The sequence below is a fragment of the Amblyraja radiata genome, chromosome 17 (assembly GCF_010909765.2).
Source record: "Amblyraja radiata isolate CabotCenter1 chromosome 17, sAmbRad1.1.pri, whole genome shotgun sequence".
In the NCBI taxonomy this organism is placed as follows: domain Eukaryota; kingdom Metazoa; phylum Chordata; class Chondrichthyes; order Rajiformes; family Rajidae; genus Amblyraja; species Amblyraja radiata.
This window is the reverse complement of record NC_045972.1, coordinates 34794837-34815285: the sequence shown is the minus strand read 5'-3', so window position 1 is coordinate 34815285 and position 20449 is coordinate 34794837. Positions and strand designations below refer to the sequence as shown.

General features: G+C 42.2%; 1 protein-coding gene across 2 annotated transcripts in view; it reads right to left on the bottom strand.

The window, feature by feature from the left end:
* Positions 1-19857, bottom strand: part of rfwd3 (ring finger and WD repeat domain 3) — a 30889-nt gene extending 11032 nt beyond the window's left edge. The window contains exons 1-9 of one of the 2 annotated variants that reach the window (XM_033036117.1): positions 19684-19857; positions 17564-17915; positions 16489-16691; positions 14315-14400; positions 12399-12623; positions 11479-11570; positions 9244-9358; positions 4392-4620; positions 2281-2431 (exon numbers count right to left, since the gene is read on the bottom strand). In XM_033036117.1, the coding sequence (XP_032892008.1) occupies positions 2281-2431; positions 4392-4620; positions 9244-9358; positions 11479-11570; positions 12399-12623; positions 14315-14400; positions 16489-16691; positions 17564-17913 (1451 nt within the window). In that variant the 5' untranslated portion in view covers positions 17914-17915; positions 19684-19857. Of the gene's footprint in view, positions 1-2280; positions 2432-4391; positions 4621-9243; positions 9359-11478; positions 11571-12398; positions 12624-14314; positions 14401-16488; positions 16692-17563; positions 17916-19433; positions 19650-19683 lie in introns of those variants that run through there. The other variant, XM_033036118.1, reaches the window with a different exon arrangement.
* Between the last annotated feature and the right edge of the window lie 592 nt (positions 19858-20449).

Sequence of the window (20449 nt, the reverse complement as noted above, 5' to 3'; positions counted from 1 at the left end):
GCTCCCCCAATGAACCAATGCTAGCAAAGTAATTGGCTTTGAGCACTGGGCAATTTCAAACTGAAACAAGTTAAGAGTCCTGCAAATTCCCCAAGCTACTGTCTGCTGCTATGGCTTACTGGGTTGTCAAATGTTGACAATACCATGCAAAATTAAGATGATACTTCGCTGCCTTTTATACACACACGCGTGCGCGCACACACACACACACACACACACGCACACATATTTTGCAAGATAATTCTCAGAGCACATTAAGTATTTAAGCAACAGTTCCACTTTAGATTCAAGATTCAATTTAATTGTCACATGTACCAATTAAGGTACAGTGAAATTTGAGTTACCATACAGCCATACTAAGTAAAAAAGCAACAAGACACACAGCACATAAAATAAAGTTTAACATAAACATTCACCACAGTGGAATCAACATTCCTCACTGTGATGGAAGGCAATAAAGTTCAGTCATCTTCCTCCTTGTTCACCCGTGGTCGGGGCCTTTGAACAGGGTCGTTGCCGACGGTCCACTGTTCAAGCCCCCTTGTCGGGATGATCGAAACTCCGGCAGCAGGACGGCCCGGAACGCTCCGCGGCATGGAGCTCCCATGTTGGCCGCTTCTTACTGGATACCACTGCTACACGGTGTTAAAGTCCACAGGCCAGCTCCTCAGCAAAAGATCCCAGGCTCCACGATGGAGACTGGCCCGTGGCTTTAAGCTCCGGGCCGGTCTCCAGGAAAGGAGGCACCACTCCACATTGTAGGCCACGTTGCAGGAGGGGACGGAGATGCGACATGGAAAAAATCCCATCTCCGTCGAGGTAAGTGACTGAAAAAGGTTCCCCCCGATTCTCCCCACCCCCCATACCCTCTCCCATAAAACATACCAAGAAACATTAAAACAAATATTCAAGACATACTTAAAATAATAAAAACAGAGAAGGGACAAGACAGACTGCTGGCGAGGTGGCCATTACCTCATCATTTATAAAATTATTATAGACAATTACAAGTCGTGGCTTTGACTGGACGGTAAACCAGGTAACCATCCCGCAACTTCTTCCCAACTAGCAACACATTGCACCACTTACCCAACCAGACTGTAGGAGTGCTGCTACAAATTTTAAATGGCCAATTACATCTTGGTCTATTGCCCTGCTTCTCTAACATATTCTTCACCACACATCTCATGTTGTTCCACCCCTCTTGCCGCCAGTTCAAAATGGCTATTCCCCATCACCTATCTAGGTACAAGAGGTCTGCACATACCTTCACCGGTTTTCTCATTTAGTCCCTATTATGCCATTCACCTTCAGAGATTTCAGCTTCCAATTTAATCTGCCTTATTTTTGTATCTATCAGTGCATCATTCTCCTTTCTTCCCCAATCACGCCCTTCACATTAATTGCACAACTCATTCTTGGTTACCTGCTTGAATTTGTCATCTAACTTGGTCTCAAAACTATGACCTCAATCACAGACTGTAGAATCTTTAATCATTTTATTTCTCCCAATCTCATGTTCACATCTTCGGGAAAAATGTATCTGCCAATTCACCCACAGTTACACAACAAAACATTCAACTGTCAGCCTTGCTTTCTGCATAATTTTGCAGCTAAATATCTGATCAAACTTATACCACCACCTTTGTTACCCTGATCCGCATTAAAATGCATTACTCTTTCATGCCTAATGGATGCGAGAGATCCATTAATCCTAATGGATAAGGACTTGAATGGAACAGACTCGAAATCAACGTATGCTGTTCTCCATTTCTCATCTGCATGCTATGGTGCATATAGTGGCAGCACCTAGGTTTCCCTCACCAGCTGTATTCTTAAACCCTCCTCTGTCTGCATGTTATCAGAATGCTAACCACCCAGGATGGGATGAACAGAATGCTCCCGAAATTATATAAGGAGACTGGCATGATCATTTCTATGTCCCCCAGCCCTCCACCTTGAAGACTTTATTGCCTAACTACTGACTCCAACACTTCCTCGCATTTATCTGGACCAGGAGTGTATACCAAGCTCAATTTTTAACCTCATACCATGTCGTCTCAAAAGCATACAATTTCCAATTCGCTCCCCATGTTAGATCATCTACGTTGGAAGAACTCAATTTTAAAATCTCAATCTGATTATTTCATTTGGTTTCTCTCATTCAACATTGCCATAAATTTAAGGTTGTCCAAAACTTTGCTACTTGTGTTCATGTTCCCAATGGACAAGTTTGGAAGAGGTGCATGTGAATCTTCATAACCATCAATACTCATTTACCTGGTTAGTTTGATAGTGTTGTCTAGTGACGCAGATAAGAGCACACTGTCATGTCGATCACTGAATGCCAAACCTCTGATTTGTTTAGAATGAATTGGGATGTACTGGGTACTGCGGAAGTTCACTCCACTTATCTTCTTCACGCCACATCCTGTAGGCCAGACAGGAAAAGGTGAAAGAAAGTTAAATCATAGGGACTTTCATTTAAAATGCGACAGAGTTACAAGCAAACATGACTCCCTGCCCACCCCGCCCAATCACAAAACAAAACTCATGTCCTGATAAGGTCAACTCTGGGAGTCAAACGATGCACAAAAGAGTACAAGTTGTCAACAGATGAGAAAGACTGAAGAAATAACAATGATCTGCTGCCAATGTGATTAAGTGCTGAGTGAAAAAAAATTATTGATCATCATTGGTTTGTAATTTCTGGTCTAATGTTATACAATCTCCTTAAAACACCTATAGATTGCATTATACAAGAACACCTTCAAAAGTAGTGAGATATCTCAAAGCATCAAAGACAAAAAATGTTTTTAAGATGCTGCAGTTATTCAGCGAGTCAGGCAGCATTTTGAGAGATCATGGGTGAGGTGATGTTTCAGTTCAGAATCCTTCTTTACACTGATTGTAGAAGGGGAAGAAAGCTGAAGGGGGGGGTGTGGTGGGGGAAGAGAAGATGAAACCAAACCTGGCAATGGAAGGGTGGATACTGGCGAGGAGGGCTTGATTGACATGGCCTCCACAGTTTCACCACCCTCTGCTTTGACTGAAGAAATCCCTCTTCGTCTTCTATCTGAAGGTATGTCCTTTTATTCTGAGGGTTTGGCCTCTGGTCTTACAAGTTCCCGCTAGCAGAAATATCCTCTTTACATCCACTCTATCCACGCCTTTCACTATTCAGTAAGTTTCAATGAGGTCACCCCTCACCCTTCTAATCACCAGTGAATATATTTGCAGTGCTGTCAAACGCTCATATGTTGACCCAATAATTCCTGGATCATTCCTGTAAACCTCCTCTGGATCTTATCAAAACGTCAGCACATCCTTCCTATATAATGGATGGGATTTATATAGCGCCTTTCTAGAATACTCAAGGCGCTTTACATCGCATTATTCATACACTCCTCAGTCACACTCGGTGGTGGTGAGCTACTTCTGTAGCCACAGCTGCCCTGGGGCAGACTGACGGAAGCGAGGCTGCTAATCTGCGCCTACGGCCCCTCCGACCACCACCAATCACTCACACACATTCACACACAGGCAAAGGTGGGTGAAGTGTCTTGCCCAAGGACACAACGACAATATGCACTCCAAGCGGGATTCGAACCGGCTACCTTCCGGTCGCCAGCCGAACACTTAGCCCATTGTGCCATCTGTCGTCCCAAATGTCGTATATGGGGTCACAAAACTGTTCGCGCTATTCCAAATGTGGTCTGACCAGTGCCTTATAAAACCTCAGCATTACATCCCTATTCTAGCTCTCTCTAAATAAATGCTAGCATTGTTTTCACCTTATTTACTAGCGATTAAACTCGCAAATTAACTTTTTAGGAATCCTGCCCCAGAACTCCCAAATCCCTTTGCATCTACGATTTCTGAATTCTCTTCCCCCATTTACAAAATAGTCTACGCCTTTATTCCCTTTATGATGAGTGGTTAAAGGATAGAAATCAAAAGGGTGTAAGAGAAGAAGGATGAAATGTGAAGCCATAGGGAGGGATAGTGGAATAAATGAGTGTACATTAGGGTGGAGCACAGTGGAGAGAGGGGAAAAATGGCGGGTTGACCTAAAATTAGAGAACTCAATGTTCATACCGAATGTAAGCTACTCAGGCAGAATAATAACAGGGAAGTCATAGAGAGGCAATTAACATAAACATTAGATTCATTGATTAAGGGAAATGAATGATTAAAAGTTAAAGTGAGATGTAGACACCAGAGAAGGGAGGCATGGAATCTCAAACATCAATCAACAGGTTGAGCATACTCAGTATATGGGTGAGATGGGAATGAACTGTCGACTTTTCAGATGGAAATTAAGCATGTTGTGTTCAAGATAACATGTCAACATTTCAATTTTGTTAAAAGAAAGACCCTCAGAAGCTTACCAGGAAGGTATACTGTTTGAGGAGATGGCTGGGACACAACAAGACAGCTCATTGAAGCACAGTAGGCCATGACTCGACAGTTTCCACTTTGTGAAATCATGATGCCTTTTTCAAACTGATATTTGCACTGACTTTGGCTGGAACCGATGTGGCCACTCAGTGAGTTACCGGAACACGAGGGACCTTGTGAAGCATTTGGACCGTGCTTGGCCATCAGGCATCTCAGTTCCTGCAGCAATGATGGTGAAATTAAATATCACTCTTACAATGCAATCCAACACACAACTCCAACCTATAGCGACATATGCACATCAGGAACTCAATGAAGAAAATATTGTAAATACAGCTATACATTCATAAATGGAGAATTTAATACATTCACACATGCACAATATTCAAACCAAAGCTTCACAATCAATGCACACATCCAAACACCACCCCCCTCCAGTAAAGCTACGTGCTAAAGAAGTCAGTTCAGACTGCTGTCTTTCAATCGTTATCCAATTCAGTCTGAAACCCTGCATCTCACTTGCCTACAGCTCACTTGCCATTCAAATACATTTCAATGTTTTCCAACATGCAAGCTGTGATGCCACCCATTATGGCAGCAGTGATTCAAACATGATGAATCCAGAATTCTGTGATATGAAAAATGGAGAGGAATAATGAAATCTTGTTAGAGCATTCCACCCATCCCTCAAAAGCAGCATATTAGGTTGATAGACATATGGGATACCTGGCTTAATTTACTTGGAAAATAATATACAAAAGGCCAATCCAGACCAGTGGTGCACAACATCTATGCAGTGAGACAAAGGCAATCACAGGATGTATGTTTGGCCTGCCTCTGCCGAGTGGTAAAATCTGGGGGGAGTTAATAGGAATGCAAGGAGAATAAAATGAGATCAGAGTAAATTCTACACCTCTAGCATTTTCTGTTCCAAAGAAAGCGACCTTGGCCTAAAATGCTCCAGTCCTGGCAATACTTTCAAATAACATCCCTACCCGAACACATTCTAATCTGTAATGCTGTATGCTAGTCCGAACTGCATGCAGTGCAGTTTCTGTGGCTGAACAATTATTTTATATAGATGTAGCACAGTGATGTTGAACACAATGTTTCTGCAGGGAGGGCAGATTGACATGGATAGATCATAAATAAACATGAAAATCTAAAAGTTCATGAATGGTCCCACAGCCTTCATTGTTCATGAGCTCTAACATTGGCGACTTTAATGAGTTCAGCGGCAGAGCACTGATTTCTCCTGCAATTACTTAGCAGAAACCTGGGGGATCTGCCCACTTAACCTGTGCCAAATGACATGCAATGACCTAATCAGTCAAGAGAAATGACTGGTAATTTAGAATTGTTAATTGACGTTATTTAAATATTTCAATGCATTTAAGTTTGAAATGTCATGAATGGTATGATTATTTTAGGTATATGGTATGATTAATTAACTAGTAGCTTTTAATTATTTTTCAAAGTGAAATGTCAATTTGTTGGAATTCAGCCATGCCAAAAGACGAGGGAGAGTGATTGGCTTTGACATCAAGGAAGAAGTTTATCAAGTATGGCTTTGTAAAACAGACGTCACCAGGCAAAGGGAATACAATTCAATGGTTGAAGTCACATCTCACCCAAAAGGAAGATGCTTTAGGTTTGGTGCCAAATGACCCTATCCCCCGGCTATCATTGAAGGAGTTCTTCAGAATAGTGCCCTTAGCCCGACCATTTTCAACTGCTTTTTATCACCTTCTTTCCTTAAAGGTCAGAAGTGCTGTTTGCCGAATATTCAATTCCATTTCCAACTCGTCACTAAATGTGCTTGCATGACCAAAAACTCAACTGACGAGCCATATAAATATGTGGCAAGAAGAGCAGGTCAGAGACCACAGCAAGTAACTTGCATCATGATGCTGCAAGGCCTTTCCCTGTACAAATCAGGAATGTGATGGCATACTCTTCTATGGCCACAAAGAATGCATCAATACTCTTAAGGGAAGTAGAAAGCAGAAATCCAGGAGACACCAATGCACTCGATAATCATGCCATTAACAACCGTAAACAGTCAATCTTTTCAGCATCAGCACATAACAGCCCAGCAAACATTGGCCTCAGCAGTGAGTACCATAAACAAATTGCACTTTTAAGTTACTTACATCGACAACATCTCTCAAACCCATGATTCCTACTACCAAGAAAGACAATGGCAGCTGGTTCATGAGAACACAATTACCTAAAGATTCCCCTCCAAGCCATCAGAACATGGAAATACATCACCGGTTCTAAGTCCTCAAACCTTTCACCCAACTATACGACCAACGATATGATCAGAAAGGCTACTACAACTTAAGGCGACAGCTCAGTTTCAAGGGGGAAAAGGGATGCACAATAAATGACTTTGATGTTTGTGCCCAGAGATTCTTGCACATACGCCAGTCAATACAGAGATTACACAAGGTTGTTTTGTTCTTATGAAAATAAACTCTGAATTTTAATTCAAGTATTATCCAAAACAAGCATGAAAATAATTTTAATTTATGTTTATACACAAGGGCAGTGCAGTTGTAGGCTAATTAGCATCAGCTTACTCTTTGAAGATTTGGCACTTCATGTAAGTTTTTTTTACATTATTTGTATTTAGTACTGAATTGCACCATAAACCAATTGTTTAACAGGTGTAGGGGCTTGCAAAGAACTGATGGGGGTTAGTTTAAAAAAAGATGATTACCTGTTTGAGAACAAGTTTGTGGCAAAGAATAACTTGTGAATTAAAGGTAGCAACCGATAAGAATCTGGGACAATGGTCCCTTAGTACACAGTACAAGGGTGCTGGACATATCCTAATCACTATGTAGATAAGGAAGCCTGTTTTTTCAGAAGTGTGTTGTGTGAAAGTTCTGTGTGAATATTTTGTCTACTAAGCCGCTACTAATCATGTTCAGTTGTCAGTCCTTTAGTGGCAATTAATTTCTTTGTTTCGTTTGTTATGATATATTCAGTTTTTAGCTAGGGTCTGCAGATATTTTAATGCTTTGCTCTGATGCCATATACCCATTGTGTTTGAATAAGATGTTTAAAATGCTATTACTGGATTCGGCAAATCATTGAGAAGTGAGTGATCCTACAAAAGGGTAAGAAAATGACTTCCAGCAATTTAAATGTTTATGTATAAAATACTACTGTGTAAAGTACAGCAATTTATTTTAAGCCATTCTCATGCAGCTGGCATCCCTCATTGTTCATGTACATCTGATGGCAGGGACTATACCATATGTGCCAGTATTACATAACAGAGCCTCAGCACTCCACAAAATCAATACAGAGATCAGATGATAACTAGCAAGTAGAATAGCCTCTTACCAGTTGGACAGTGGCAGCTTCATTTGCTATACACAAGCAGATTTGCTGTGAGCATAATCATAGCTCACTTTCAGTGTAAATATTTACACACAAAGGAGCCATCGGTATGCACAGTAAAGTACCTTACAGGAAGTAACCCAAAATCCATGTTCTCAATTGCACCAACTCCTCTCTCACATGATTAAATCACAATTATAGCTCCTCTTACCAATCAGCTCCCTGATTTTACTCTGGATCTGCACAATGTTAACTAGAATCACCATATTGCAGAAATTTTAAGGACTCTATAAACTCATTTGCCAATGAGTTGATATGTCATAGAAGCAGAATTAGGCCATTTGGCCCATCGAGTCTTCTCCTCCATTTAATCGTGGCAGATGTATCGTTCCCTCTCAACCCCATTCACCTGCCTTAGCCCCGTAACCTTTGACACCATTACTAATTAAGAACCTATTAATTTCTGTTTTAACAATACCCAAAGACTTGGTCTCCACAGCCACATATGGCAATGAGTTCTCAGATTCTAGCCCTCTGGCTAGAAATTGCTCCTCGTCTGCTTTCTAAAGGAACGTCCTTTTGTGCTGAGGCTGTGCCCTCTGGTCCCAGATTCTCCCACTATTTGAAGGCATCCTCTCCACATCCACTCTATCTGGGCCTTACATTATTTGGAGATTTCAATGAGATCCCCCTTCATCATTCCTAACTCCAGCGAGTGCAGGCCCAGAGCTGTGAACGCTCATCCTCTGGATCATTCTCACAAACCACCTCTGGACCCTCCCAAACATTAACACATCCCTCCTCAGATATGGACAACAACAGTGCTCACAATATTCCAGATGTGATCTGACTAGTGCCTTATAAAGCCTCAGCATTACATCCTTGCTTATATATTCTAGTCCTCATAAAATGAATGCTAGAATTGTATTTGGCTTCCTTACTAGCAATTCAGCCAGCAAATTAACCCTTTAGGAGAACTGCAGCTGCCCTCCCAAGTCCCCTTGTCCCTTGAATAATCTCCAATTTAGAAGTCTACGCCTTTATTCTTACTGCCAAAGTATATGACTGCATATTTTGCTACGCTGCATTCCATCTGCTACTTCTCTGCCCATTCTCCCAACCTGTCCAAGTCCACCTGCAGGCTCCCTGCTTCAACACTACCTACCCACCCCCCTCCCCCCTCCACCTATCCGTATCATTCAAAAACCTGGCCACAAAGCCATCAATTCCATCATCCAAATTATTAATATACAACGCGAAAAGCACCCGCGGGATATCACTAGTCACCGGCAGCCGACCAGAAAAAGCCCCCTATATTTTCACTTTTTGCCTTCTGCCATTCAGCCCATCTTCTATCCATGCTAGTATCTTCCCTCCAATACCATGGGATCTCATCTTGTTTAGTAGCCTGACGTGGATCATCTTATCAAAGGCATTTTGAAAATCGAAGGACGTTTTTTTGAAACAGAGGATTTGAAACAGCCTTACCTGTAGCTGTTTACGCAACTTAGAACACTCATCTGTCAAGAATTGCAGTTGGAGACGACACTGTGCAGATTCCAGCTCTGCCTTACGGCGCAACATTTGTTCCTTATCCAAATCACTGACCAGGAAAGGAATGGGAAAAAGTCAACACCAAAGGAACACGCTTTAAGAAAATCCAAAAAGAAAAATTACATTTACATGGCGTACAGGCAAATGTGACAAATTCATAATAAAACTATTTTAATTCATTACTTTGGACTGGGAATGCGCAGGTGAATTTATTATGCTTTCATGATTTCAGATTATCCTAAAGCACTTTATAGCCAATTAATTACTCAAAAAGTGTCACTAAAGTGGAAAATACAGTAGCCAATCACCACAAATTTGAAAATAACGAAATTATCTGGGGCTGGCAATGTTAGCTAAAGTGTAAAGAGCAGTGCAAATATTGGGGATCTTTTGCATCTATCTCCAACTGGCTAATGCGGCTTTTAAGCAAATTAGAGAATCATGATTAAAAAAATCCTTCAACATTGGCTGGATTGCATGCACAAGTCCCTGGAGCAGAGTTTAAATCTTCAACTTTCAGGAGATGAAATGTGATATTGCACAGTCATTCATTCAAAATGTCCTACAATAACAAGGTAGGTTCTTCTCTCAGAAGGGAAGATAGAAAAAGAGAAAATATGTTATCAAAACGGATCAAATTAAAGAGTCCTGTTATTATATTTTCTTTAAGTGTATTTTGATTAATATTCCCCAAAGTGTGGGAATCATTGCTCAAGGTCATCTTGCACTTGGCCCTCTTTGATGACACATAATAACTAATGCAAATATAGGGGCTGCAGACAGATGGAAAAAATATAAATGCAATAAACAGTATCTGAACCACACAAATACCTGAAAAGGGAGTGGTAACTGAGGAATTTCAAAGAGCAGTTAAGGATTAATGACACTGCTGTGGAGCTCAAGCCAAAGGTTGGACCTTTAACCCAATCCAGTAGGTATGGTACTTTTAACATCTATATTACTAAAAGTCTGTTCTTGACCGGTTTTGGCCATCTGTGCTGCGATTTCCGAGAGAACGCTGCCACCTACGGCCGTCATTTTTGGCCACGTTGCTCAGAGCCCCCCTCCGCCATTTGTGTGCCGAGGATTTTTCCCGTAGATGAAAAATGACAGAGATACTAATGATTTTACAAAATTCCCCATTCTCTCTGCTGCCCCTGCTGGCGGCAGGGGGGAGGGACTATAACACCAGGAAGTGGTGTGCCTCAATCAGTGTCTGCAAGCTGGAGGAAGGCAGAGGGTCACGTTTCTCTGAGCTGTGAATAACACTGAACACATGTCTACTCAAATGTAAGTGTCCTTAGTGGTTCTAAAACGCTTGCAGAATGTGTCTTTTTTGGTTCTAAAATGTTTTTTAGGTTCTCCCCCCTCTCTCCTCTCCCTCCCCCCCCCCCCCCCCTCCTCCTCTCCCCTCATTTTCTCCCCCCCCCACACCCCTTCCCTCCACCCTCCCTCCCCCTTCCTGCTCCCCGCCTCCCCTCTCAGCACACCCTCTCTCCCCTCCCCCCCTTCCCCTCCCCCACCCACCCTCCCTCCCCTAAACCCCCTCCACACCCTCTATCCTCTTCCCTACCTCCCCCTCCCTGCTCCCCACCACACCCCCTATCAGCACCCTCTCTCACCCTCTCTCCTCCCCTCTCTCTCTCTGTCTCTGCCCTCTGTCTCTGCCCCTTCTCTCTCTACCCCCCCCCCCTCTCTAGGTGTGACTGCAAGTTGGGGGCTATGCGTCAGTAGATAGGGTGTTTATGGGGTAAAAGGAGCAAATTAATAATATTAATATAATATCAAGGGGGTAATTAGCGTGAGTGCGGGGGGGGGGGGGGGGGGGGGGGGGGGGGGAGATAGTTAGTGTGTGTGACGCTGCATGCCGCCTCCCCCCCCACAACCGCACGTTGGGGGAACAGATCCAACGGGTCTGCACTTGGTCTAGTATTTTTTTTAAATGCACATATTTTTTATCAAATTCTCACCCTGTTACAATAAAAGTTGAATTCAGCCTCTATACTGATCTACTCGGGTAAGTACTACAACAAGGCCCAATTTGCATTTTATTTAGACACTAGGCCATTTTGCTTAATTACTGCACTTGGTGGCCCTGGTGTGGAGGAAAGGCAGCCTTTGGTCTCTGCATTTGGAACAAAAATAAATTTCCCCACAACTGGTGTATACCTCTTTAATCGCTCCTGTTCACTGGTATCCACAGCTGTCAGTACTCGGGCGTAGAGTAACACCACATCTGATCTCTTAGCTTTCTTATTACACTGCAAAATCCAAAAAGAGTCTTTTAGCATGGTTGTGGTTTAGTAATTAAAATTAGTCTCAATTTTCTTTGCAAACCAAGTTTGTCTTTACAGGGAAACAATCAAAAATGTCTTCCCTCACAATCTTTCTTTAAATATCCTTTCCCAATAACCCATGTGAAATTTATAATTCATCTGGCTATTTTGCCACTCCAATTTTGATTTTCTTCAAATTACATTCTCATTTTGATTTAAAAAGGTGCAAGAACCTGAATAAAGTAGTGCACATTAAGCTGGAGACGTGGCCCAATCTGGCATGATCACAAGAGACCTTCCGGCTACATTTCATTTATCAATGATTGCTCCATACATTCATATCTCTCCCTCTCAAAATCTATAGATCAAGATTTTAACAAAGTACGATGTAACGTAATGTAGTTAAGAACAGAAAGGAGAGGAAATCACAATGCTTGTTTTGTCATTCAGTGGGTTCATGGTTGAACCTTCACCCCAATTCTTCTTTTTGGCTCTATTCACGTTACTCAATGATCTTGATATCCCAAACAATCTTCTTTGAGTAAACTCATTGCATGAAGGGCCACTCCTTCAGACAGACAAAAACTAAGATAGGCAGTTTTGCATTTCAGTTCATAAAGTCCAACGCTCCATGGATCTATTTTTACCATCCAGGTGAAAGTCACTGAGAATCTAACACAACCACCCAACAAAATTATTTCCTTTGTTTATAAAAAATCAAAAAAAATCAGAACATAATCCCATTGTACTCCCTTGGAAACTTTAAGATGCTAATTTTTGCTTTTCATCCCCAATATCTTGCTGCAGAATTACCTGTGGACATTTTCCTCCTTGTCCCCTCAGCCATCGATCAATGCAGGTAAACCCAAAAAGATGGCCACATCGCAGAGCAGCAAGACGATGCTCTCCTGCATTCGTCCATGGCTCAAAACAGATGGAGCAAGTATCTCCTTCTTCATCGGAGACCATACTGGTAGCCTGTGGACTTGGGTCATCTTTTTTCACATTTAATACTTCTGAATGCATGGCCAGGCTTTCCTAGGGTAAAATATCACGAGATAGACACGGTGAATACTCTTTACAGACCCATTTTATTTCCAAAGTGTAAGATAGTATATGAAAGTACAAAAAATCCATTTGTGGTGGCAAAGAATCCTATATTGATATCCTTCAACCTACCTCCATGTCCACTATAAGCGAGTGAAGAGGATAAATATTAACTAGTTTAACCCAAGGCCAGTTGGGAAGAAACGTGGTATTGGGATGGCGCACTTTGCATCTGCATCCAACACCTCGGGACATCACTTTGTGGCAGTCGCTGCAAATCCGTGCCCAATGCAATGCTCTGTAATCAGTCGACCCGAAACGTTGCCCATTTCCTTTGCTCCACAGATGCTGCCTCACCCGCTGAGTTTCTCCAGCATTTTTGTCTACCTGCAGTGCTCTTCAAGAGTGTTTTACTGCTGGCTCTCTACCCACCGCCCAACGCTGCACTCCCGCCGCCTGCCAACAACCAACAATAATGAATGCCTCGGTTCACTATAACCAAAATCCGTTATACAGAGATCCATAATAGCAATGGTTTACTGTATATTAACCAGCTAACTAGAGTGGTTGAAAAGGCATGGGTTTTTTGTGCATGCAAGAAGGAGTTCATGGAAAGGGGCAGAATTACAGGCGATATAGCAGTGAGGAATAAAATGCAACTAATTCATAAATTCAAAACTTTTAACATCTTTACAAGTTATGCAATTCCTACTGCAGACACTCAAGTATAAATTCCAGTATTAAGGTAAGTGGGAATGACCTATAGAAGGGAAATTTTCTGCCATCCAATTTAATCTGCACCAAATTAAATAAACATCTACATCGTTAAATGCACATAATTAAAGTGGTTTGTTTCTAAAATTGAACTGATAACAAAAAACCTTGATAGCAAATTCAAGATTTACTGTAATAAACCTCTGGTCAAACTAGCTGTTAGCAAAGGGTCATTGCAATAACTATATATGCGAATTAAACTTAATAGTAAAGCCAAATGCTGATATATCTGTGGAATGAACAATATCTCAGGAAAGTGGATATGAAGAGAGACTTGGGTGGGGGAGGGATACCCCGGCATTCCCTCTCTATCTATCCCTCCCCATCCAAGTCTCATCAGCTTCTCGTTTTCACACAACAGCTAACAATGGCCTGTTTCCTTTATCACCGTTACTTTTTTTGCACATCTTCCATTCATTGTTCTTTCTCTCTACATCATCGTCTAGATCTCGTTTCCCTTATCCCTAATTAGTCTGAAGTGTCTCAACCTGAAACGTCACTCATTCCTTCTCTCCAGAAATGCTGCCTGTCCCACTGAGTTACTCCAGCATTTTGTGTCTGTCTTCAGTGAAAAATTATTAATATGATCAAGATCAATGTCACAGATCACAAGCAGACCAACTAAATAACTCAATCTACAGGAACAGGAGGCTATTCAATCCTGTATTTTCCCCACCCAATGTAGAATATGGCCAGTGTCTACTTTAATTTTATTTAACTGCAAAAAATTCTAATTTCTTTGCCCCATTGATTTTACGTTCCAATTGGTTATTCAGAGAGATACAGCACAGAAGGCACCCATTCAGCCCACCAATTCCATGCCAACCATTACCTTTCATTTACACTAATCCTACAAGTTAGAGGTATCATCTTTAAATCTGTCGGCAAAATTAGCAGAAATGTCTGACCTGCTCTTGATGTAATGACTGCAAATCCTCATTCTCAATACCCTGCGCTGGTGTAGGATTCACCACTGCCACAGTGCTAGCTGGAGCTGCAAAAGCAGAGGGAAATATATTTAAAGCAATTCTTTGCATGTAAAAGAAAATGACACTTAACAGATTGTGTTATGAGCGGGCACAGAAATAAATCCGACTGCAACAAATCCCAACCATTGAAATATACCGTTAGTTCTTTTTCTTCTGAGCATTGTAGCACACGGTCATCGAACACGCCTGTGAGCTACAATTACTTTCACACAAATGGAAGTGAACTTTTGTGCCTCAAAAATTCTCTCCATTGTAAAGAATTCACATCAATGATGTGAGAATTGCAGACAAACCAGGTATTTGTTGCCCATCCTAGTTTGCACTGGTACAACTGAGTTACTTGATCAGCCTCTTCATAGCCACTGTGGACTGTAGATACACATCGATGAGAGCAGTGAATCTGTTGAATTGTTATAACAAACTGCCATCTTGTTGGTTATTACGAAAAAATAATAATTCTGGCAAGGTCCAATTTGAAAGCAATCCACCAAATAAACTAGGTAAAGGGCAGAGAATTAATTCAAAAAAACATTTCTAATCTGGTTTAAACACCACAATCAAACATGAACCTTTTGCTGAAGAAACAAGGAATTGCACATACTGGTTTATACCAAAGATAGCTACAAAGTGCTGGAGTAACTGAGCAGGTCAGGCGGCATCTCTGGAGAAAAAGGATGGGTAATATTTCGGGTCGAGACACTTCAGTCTGAAGAAGGGTCTTAATCAGACACATCACACATCCTTTTTCTTCAGAGATGGTGCCTGACCTGCTCAGTTACTCCAGCACTGTAGCTATCTTAAGAACCTTTTGCTCATCTTTAACTTTGTGAAAGTAGATCAGTTCAAGTAATATAGGAAAATGTAATAGCGCCATTCAGATACATTTGGAACTAATGAAAGGTATATTTTTATTTTAAAAGGGGAAATGGGTGGAACAAGATAATTACTTAAACAAAGTGCAGGGTGCAGGAGTCTGAGGAAGGGTTTCGGCCCGAAACGTCGCCTATTTCCTTCGCTCCATAGATGCTGCTGCACCCGCTGAGTTTCCCCAGCAATTTTGTGTACCTGCAGGGTTAGTATGTCAGACGGTGTGGCTGAATAAAGAGCCATGGGGGAAAAACAAGGGTGTTATATTTGCATACAAAATTGAAGAGTGGAGAAACAGAGGGCATAGCTGATTACTTAAATTTACATTAAAGTTGAATAAATAGCAAATCAAATTTAAACACAAGCATTGGGTTTTAGAAGTCAAACAACCACAATACATGTTTATCACAATTTCAGCATCCTCAGCTTGCCTTAAAAGCAAACAAATGAATTTGAATAATTTACTAATAAACACTGATGTATTGGAAAACAAACTGAATTCTGCATAGTCCTTCTACAGCTTGTCTTCTGCGAGGACACTGATGTGTTACACTACTACCATAATGAATGTAGGTGATGCAGAACAGATCCAGGAAATCAAAGCAGTGCCATGATGAGGATACAACAGTAGAACTGTATACCACCATTAATTGGTGATTAAACAAACCTTGCACCATCATTGCCATCAAGCAAAGGGCACAATCTAGAGTTAATGAAGGTTACAGGCCAGATGCAGCATCAGGACTATCAAAGGTTGGATGCCAACTTGGCATTGCAAAGCACAGGAACACATAAATGCTGAATTGAAATTATGTGCTGTAGCTAAAACTACATGATTCCATTAACAACTGGATCATTTGAAAGTGCTGCAGTTGTGAATGACCCATCATTGGACACTTAAATCATCATCCTCATTGAGTTGGAGGCAAACAAGAACATGTAAGAGGCTTAAGCATTTACAATCACCTACAACAGTATACCCAAATGGATGAATCCAACTTGGCTTTTTCCTTCCCCAATTACAGAAGCCAGTCTTCAGCCAATTTTATTTAGTCTGAAGAAATGTTCATACTGGTGAAAGGCTGGTAATTAAATGCAAACATGGAATAAAGTTCAATGGATAAAAGTCCCATCCCCACTGAAAATGTATGCATTATTCATTAGCTTTACCCTGCTATAAGTGAAACAGTTTGACATTAACAATGACACAAAGCTCCTCAACTCACCAGAGGTTGCCACAGACTCATTTCCTCCATAGTCATCTTCTATTTCTGTGCTGCTACCACTCTCCTCTGATTCACTGAGATCAGTGCTCTGATCAGTGCTTGAATCTTCACTGCTCACCTCATCGGCTCCATATTGCACAAGTCCATCTGTTACTGTGCGCTGTTGCCTATTAACCCGAAAGTAGTTATCTAAAGCTCCAGACCTATAATTAAAAGAATTGCATATAAATTTTATTCCGTCATAAGATATCAGAATCGTGAAGGCAAATGTCAAACAAACACACATATCAAATCAAAATTCAATCTGGAAGAATTTTTCTTCAACCCTCCAGCCACCAGAAAGATTTGTCACCATGACACTTAGACAGTGTCATCAGTTCTGAGTTGTACTCTACTTCAATCAGGATATGCCTTCAGGAAATTGAAGCTCCCTAATGAAGTTAGAGGAGCATCTTAGCAAAATGTATTCATAGCGCCAGTCAATAAAAGTTGCTTGCAGAATAAGATAACCAATGGATTATCATATGAATTCCAATGATCATATTGAATGGCAGTGCTGGCTCGAAAAGCCAAATGGCCTACTCCTGCACTTATTTTTCTATGTTTTGTAAGAAACACACTGGGCCGGAGCTTGATTATTGGAGTGTTTCTTGATTGTTTGAGGGTGGCAGAGTCAAGCTGCGTGACAAAGCAAGGCAATAAAGAAAATCTCTAAGCAGCAAAACCAAGTACAAATTAAAATAATTTGGTGGCCTTGAGATCTTGTCAAATATCCATACATGGACAGCAGCAAATTCTCAGAAATCCCAAATTCACCTAACCAAATAGTCTGAAGAAGGGTCTCAACTCAAAACTTAGCCAATTCCTTCTCTCCAGAGATGCTGCCTCACCCCACGTCTCCAGCATCAGTCCTATCAGATCTGAGAACAAGATTGAGAGTGCAATATTCAAAAACACTGGCAGAAACTCATCTAAAGTATCAAAATAAATATGATTAATGTTTCTTATTGTTAGAAAAATTAAAATTACAGCCATTAGATTCTTAATTCTTTGTCATTTCCCAGCTATAGATTACCTGGATGAAACTGATCTCTGAGAAGTACTTGCACTTGATTGGCGACGATTTTGCCTCCTTAACTGTCTACGTTGACGACCAGGTCTTTGCCCAAGTGAAAAATGCTGGGCTACTGTCCTCAATGCTCCTTGCAGTCTCTGAAGTTCCTCAGTTAGTAATGCAGCTTCCAGACCACCACGCTGAGCACTTGGAGCTCCTGCTGCTAATGGCAGCTCTCCCGACTCCATGCCACCAGAGACGTCATCAGGGCTGGGCGCTGTTGACCTTGAAGCTGGGCCATGGAGTCTTAACTGAGGTAAGACAGCTTCCTCCTCAAGCTGCATATCCACATCGATTACTTCTTGAGCCATTCCTAGGAAAAACAGAAATAGTTAGTGGCAAGGGGAAATAAACACAGAATACTCCTGTTATTTAAAAAAATAAAATAAACTCTTAATATGGGAAATCACATGTGTTGAAATGAGCATAGGAAGATGAAGTAAACCAAAAACAGCATCCCAATAAGAGCTCAACAGCAGGAGATACAGGGGGTCCCAAGGGACAGGCAGAAGAGAACAATATGCAACAGGAAAAGTGATACAATGGAACCATGGAGTGCAAGATTGCTAAACTGCAGAGAAAGAAAGAAATGGGGGAACATATTGAGGTCTCAAAACGGAAAGTTAACTGTCCATTTCATAGAAACATAGAAAATAGGTGCAGGAGTAGGCCATTCGATCAGCCATTCAATATGATCATGGCTGATCATCCAACTCAGTATCCTGTACCTGCCTTCTCTCCATACCCCCTGATCCCTTTAGCCACAAGGGCCACATCTAACTTCCTCTAAAATATAGCCAATGAACTGGCCTCAACTACCTTCTGTGGCGTTCCAGAGTTTAGAGTTCCAGAAATTTACCACTCTGTGCGAAAAATGTTTTTCTCATCTCGGTCCTAAAGGATTTCCCCTTTATCCTTAAACTGTGACCCCTTGTCCTGGACTTCCCCAACATCGGGAACAATCTTCCTGCATCTTGCCTGTCCAACCCCTTAAGAATTTTGTAAGTTTCTATAAGATCCCACCTCAATCTTCTAAATTCTAGCGAGTACAAGCCGAGTCTATCCAGCCTTTCTTCACATGAAAGTCCTGACATCCCAGGAATCAGTCTGGTGAACCTTCTCTGTACTCCCTCTATGGCAAGAATGTCTTTCCTCAGATTTGGAGACCAAAACTGTACGCAATACTCCAGGTGTGGTCTCACCAAGACCCTGTACAACTGCAGTAGAACCTCCCTGCTCCTATACTCAAATCCTTTTGCTATGAATGCTAACATACCATTCGCTTTCTTCACTGCCTGCTGCACCTGCATGCCTACTTTCAATGACTGGTGTACCATGACACCCAGGTCTCGTTGCATCTCCCCTTTTCCTAATCGGCCACCTGCAAACACCTTGCCCTGCAAAGGCCTTGCCTGAGCAGCAGAGCTCCTCCAACTGCTCTCTTTATTTTGCTCCAGATTCAGCATATGCAGTCTTTTGTGTCAAGCATGAAAGAAGCTGGGAAGAGAAAGAAAAAAAACTGCAGGTGCTGGAAATAAGAAATAAAAACAGAAAATGCTGAAAACACGCAGCAGCTCAGCATTTATGAACAGAGTAAACAAAAGTAACACTTAAGATCGAACACTTTTCGTTGGATGTGAGGGATTGGGGATCAGAGAGAAAGAACATAAACATAAGCTAAACTAAAATAGACAAAGTGAAAGGGGAAAGGGAACCGAACCGAAGAAGAAAATGCAGCAGAGATAAGGAGGGGGGGGAAGCACATAGCCTAGGAGAGGGGGAGACAGAAGTGCCACGGTTTGAAGTCCTGTTAGTTTAGTGTGCACCAAACCGTCGCTGAGAGGCCTCGCTTGCTTCGTGATTCCGTCGGCATTCGAGCACGGCCCGAGACCGCCGTCTGACCCAACCGCCAGACATGGCGCTCGACCAAGGCCTTGGCCACCGGGAGAGGCGGCCTCTAGGCTCAGACTCGCTGCAACACCAGGTCGCGGCTTCAGAGGCCTCTGCCGCAACTCTACGTATCGACGAGAAGGCGAACCCACCCCCTCCCTCCTTTATTATTGTCCAAACTTGGCACCCACCCGTAAGCCACGGGGCCCGCGGCCTATAATTCACCCTCTTCCTTTCTCAGCTTCTAACTGAAAACTCCGCGCCACTGACTCACAGCGCCGCTCGCTGCCCCTCGTAATGTTCACATAAAGCCAATAAGCGTGCGGCTGTACTTGCCAATCAGCGCTCATTGCCCAGACAGACGTGTGATCTGCTCGTCAACCAACGGCATTTGCTCCGAAGGGAGGCGCTAAATGCTGGAGCAACTCGGCGGCACTCGGCTGTATCTCTGGAGAGAAGGAATGGATGACGTTTAGGATAGAGACCCTTCTTCTTCAGCCTGAGAGAGAGTCAGGGGGAGTGGGAAACGAGAGATATGAAAAGGTACAAAGAACAAAAGAATGAAATGTGTGCAATAGGACAAATCAACGACAGCAACGATGATCAAGGAAAGGCGGAGCCCACAATAGTCAATTGTTGGCTGTGGGGAAGGTGATAACGAGTGATACAAACAGTGAAACTCAGCAGGACCACAGGGAGGGATGAAGAGAGAGGGGATGCAAAGGTTACTTGAAGTTAGAGAAATCAATATTCATACCGCCGGGTTGTAAGACAGCATTTGCTCCACGGGCAGTGAGTGCTGAAGGGCCGGAGGTGAAGGCTCCTCTGGACAACCCAAACGATTCAGGCCATCCGCATCCAGTGGCGGAACTCTAAGTCACCATGGCAATCTGTTGTAAATTATATGACAATAGACAATAGGTGCAGGAGTAGGCCATTCGGCCCTTCGGGCCAGCA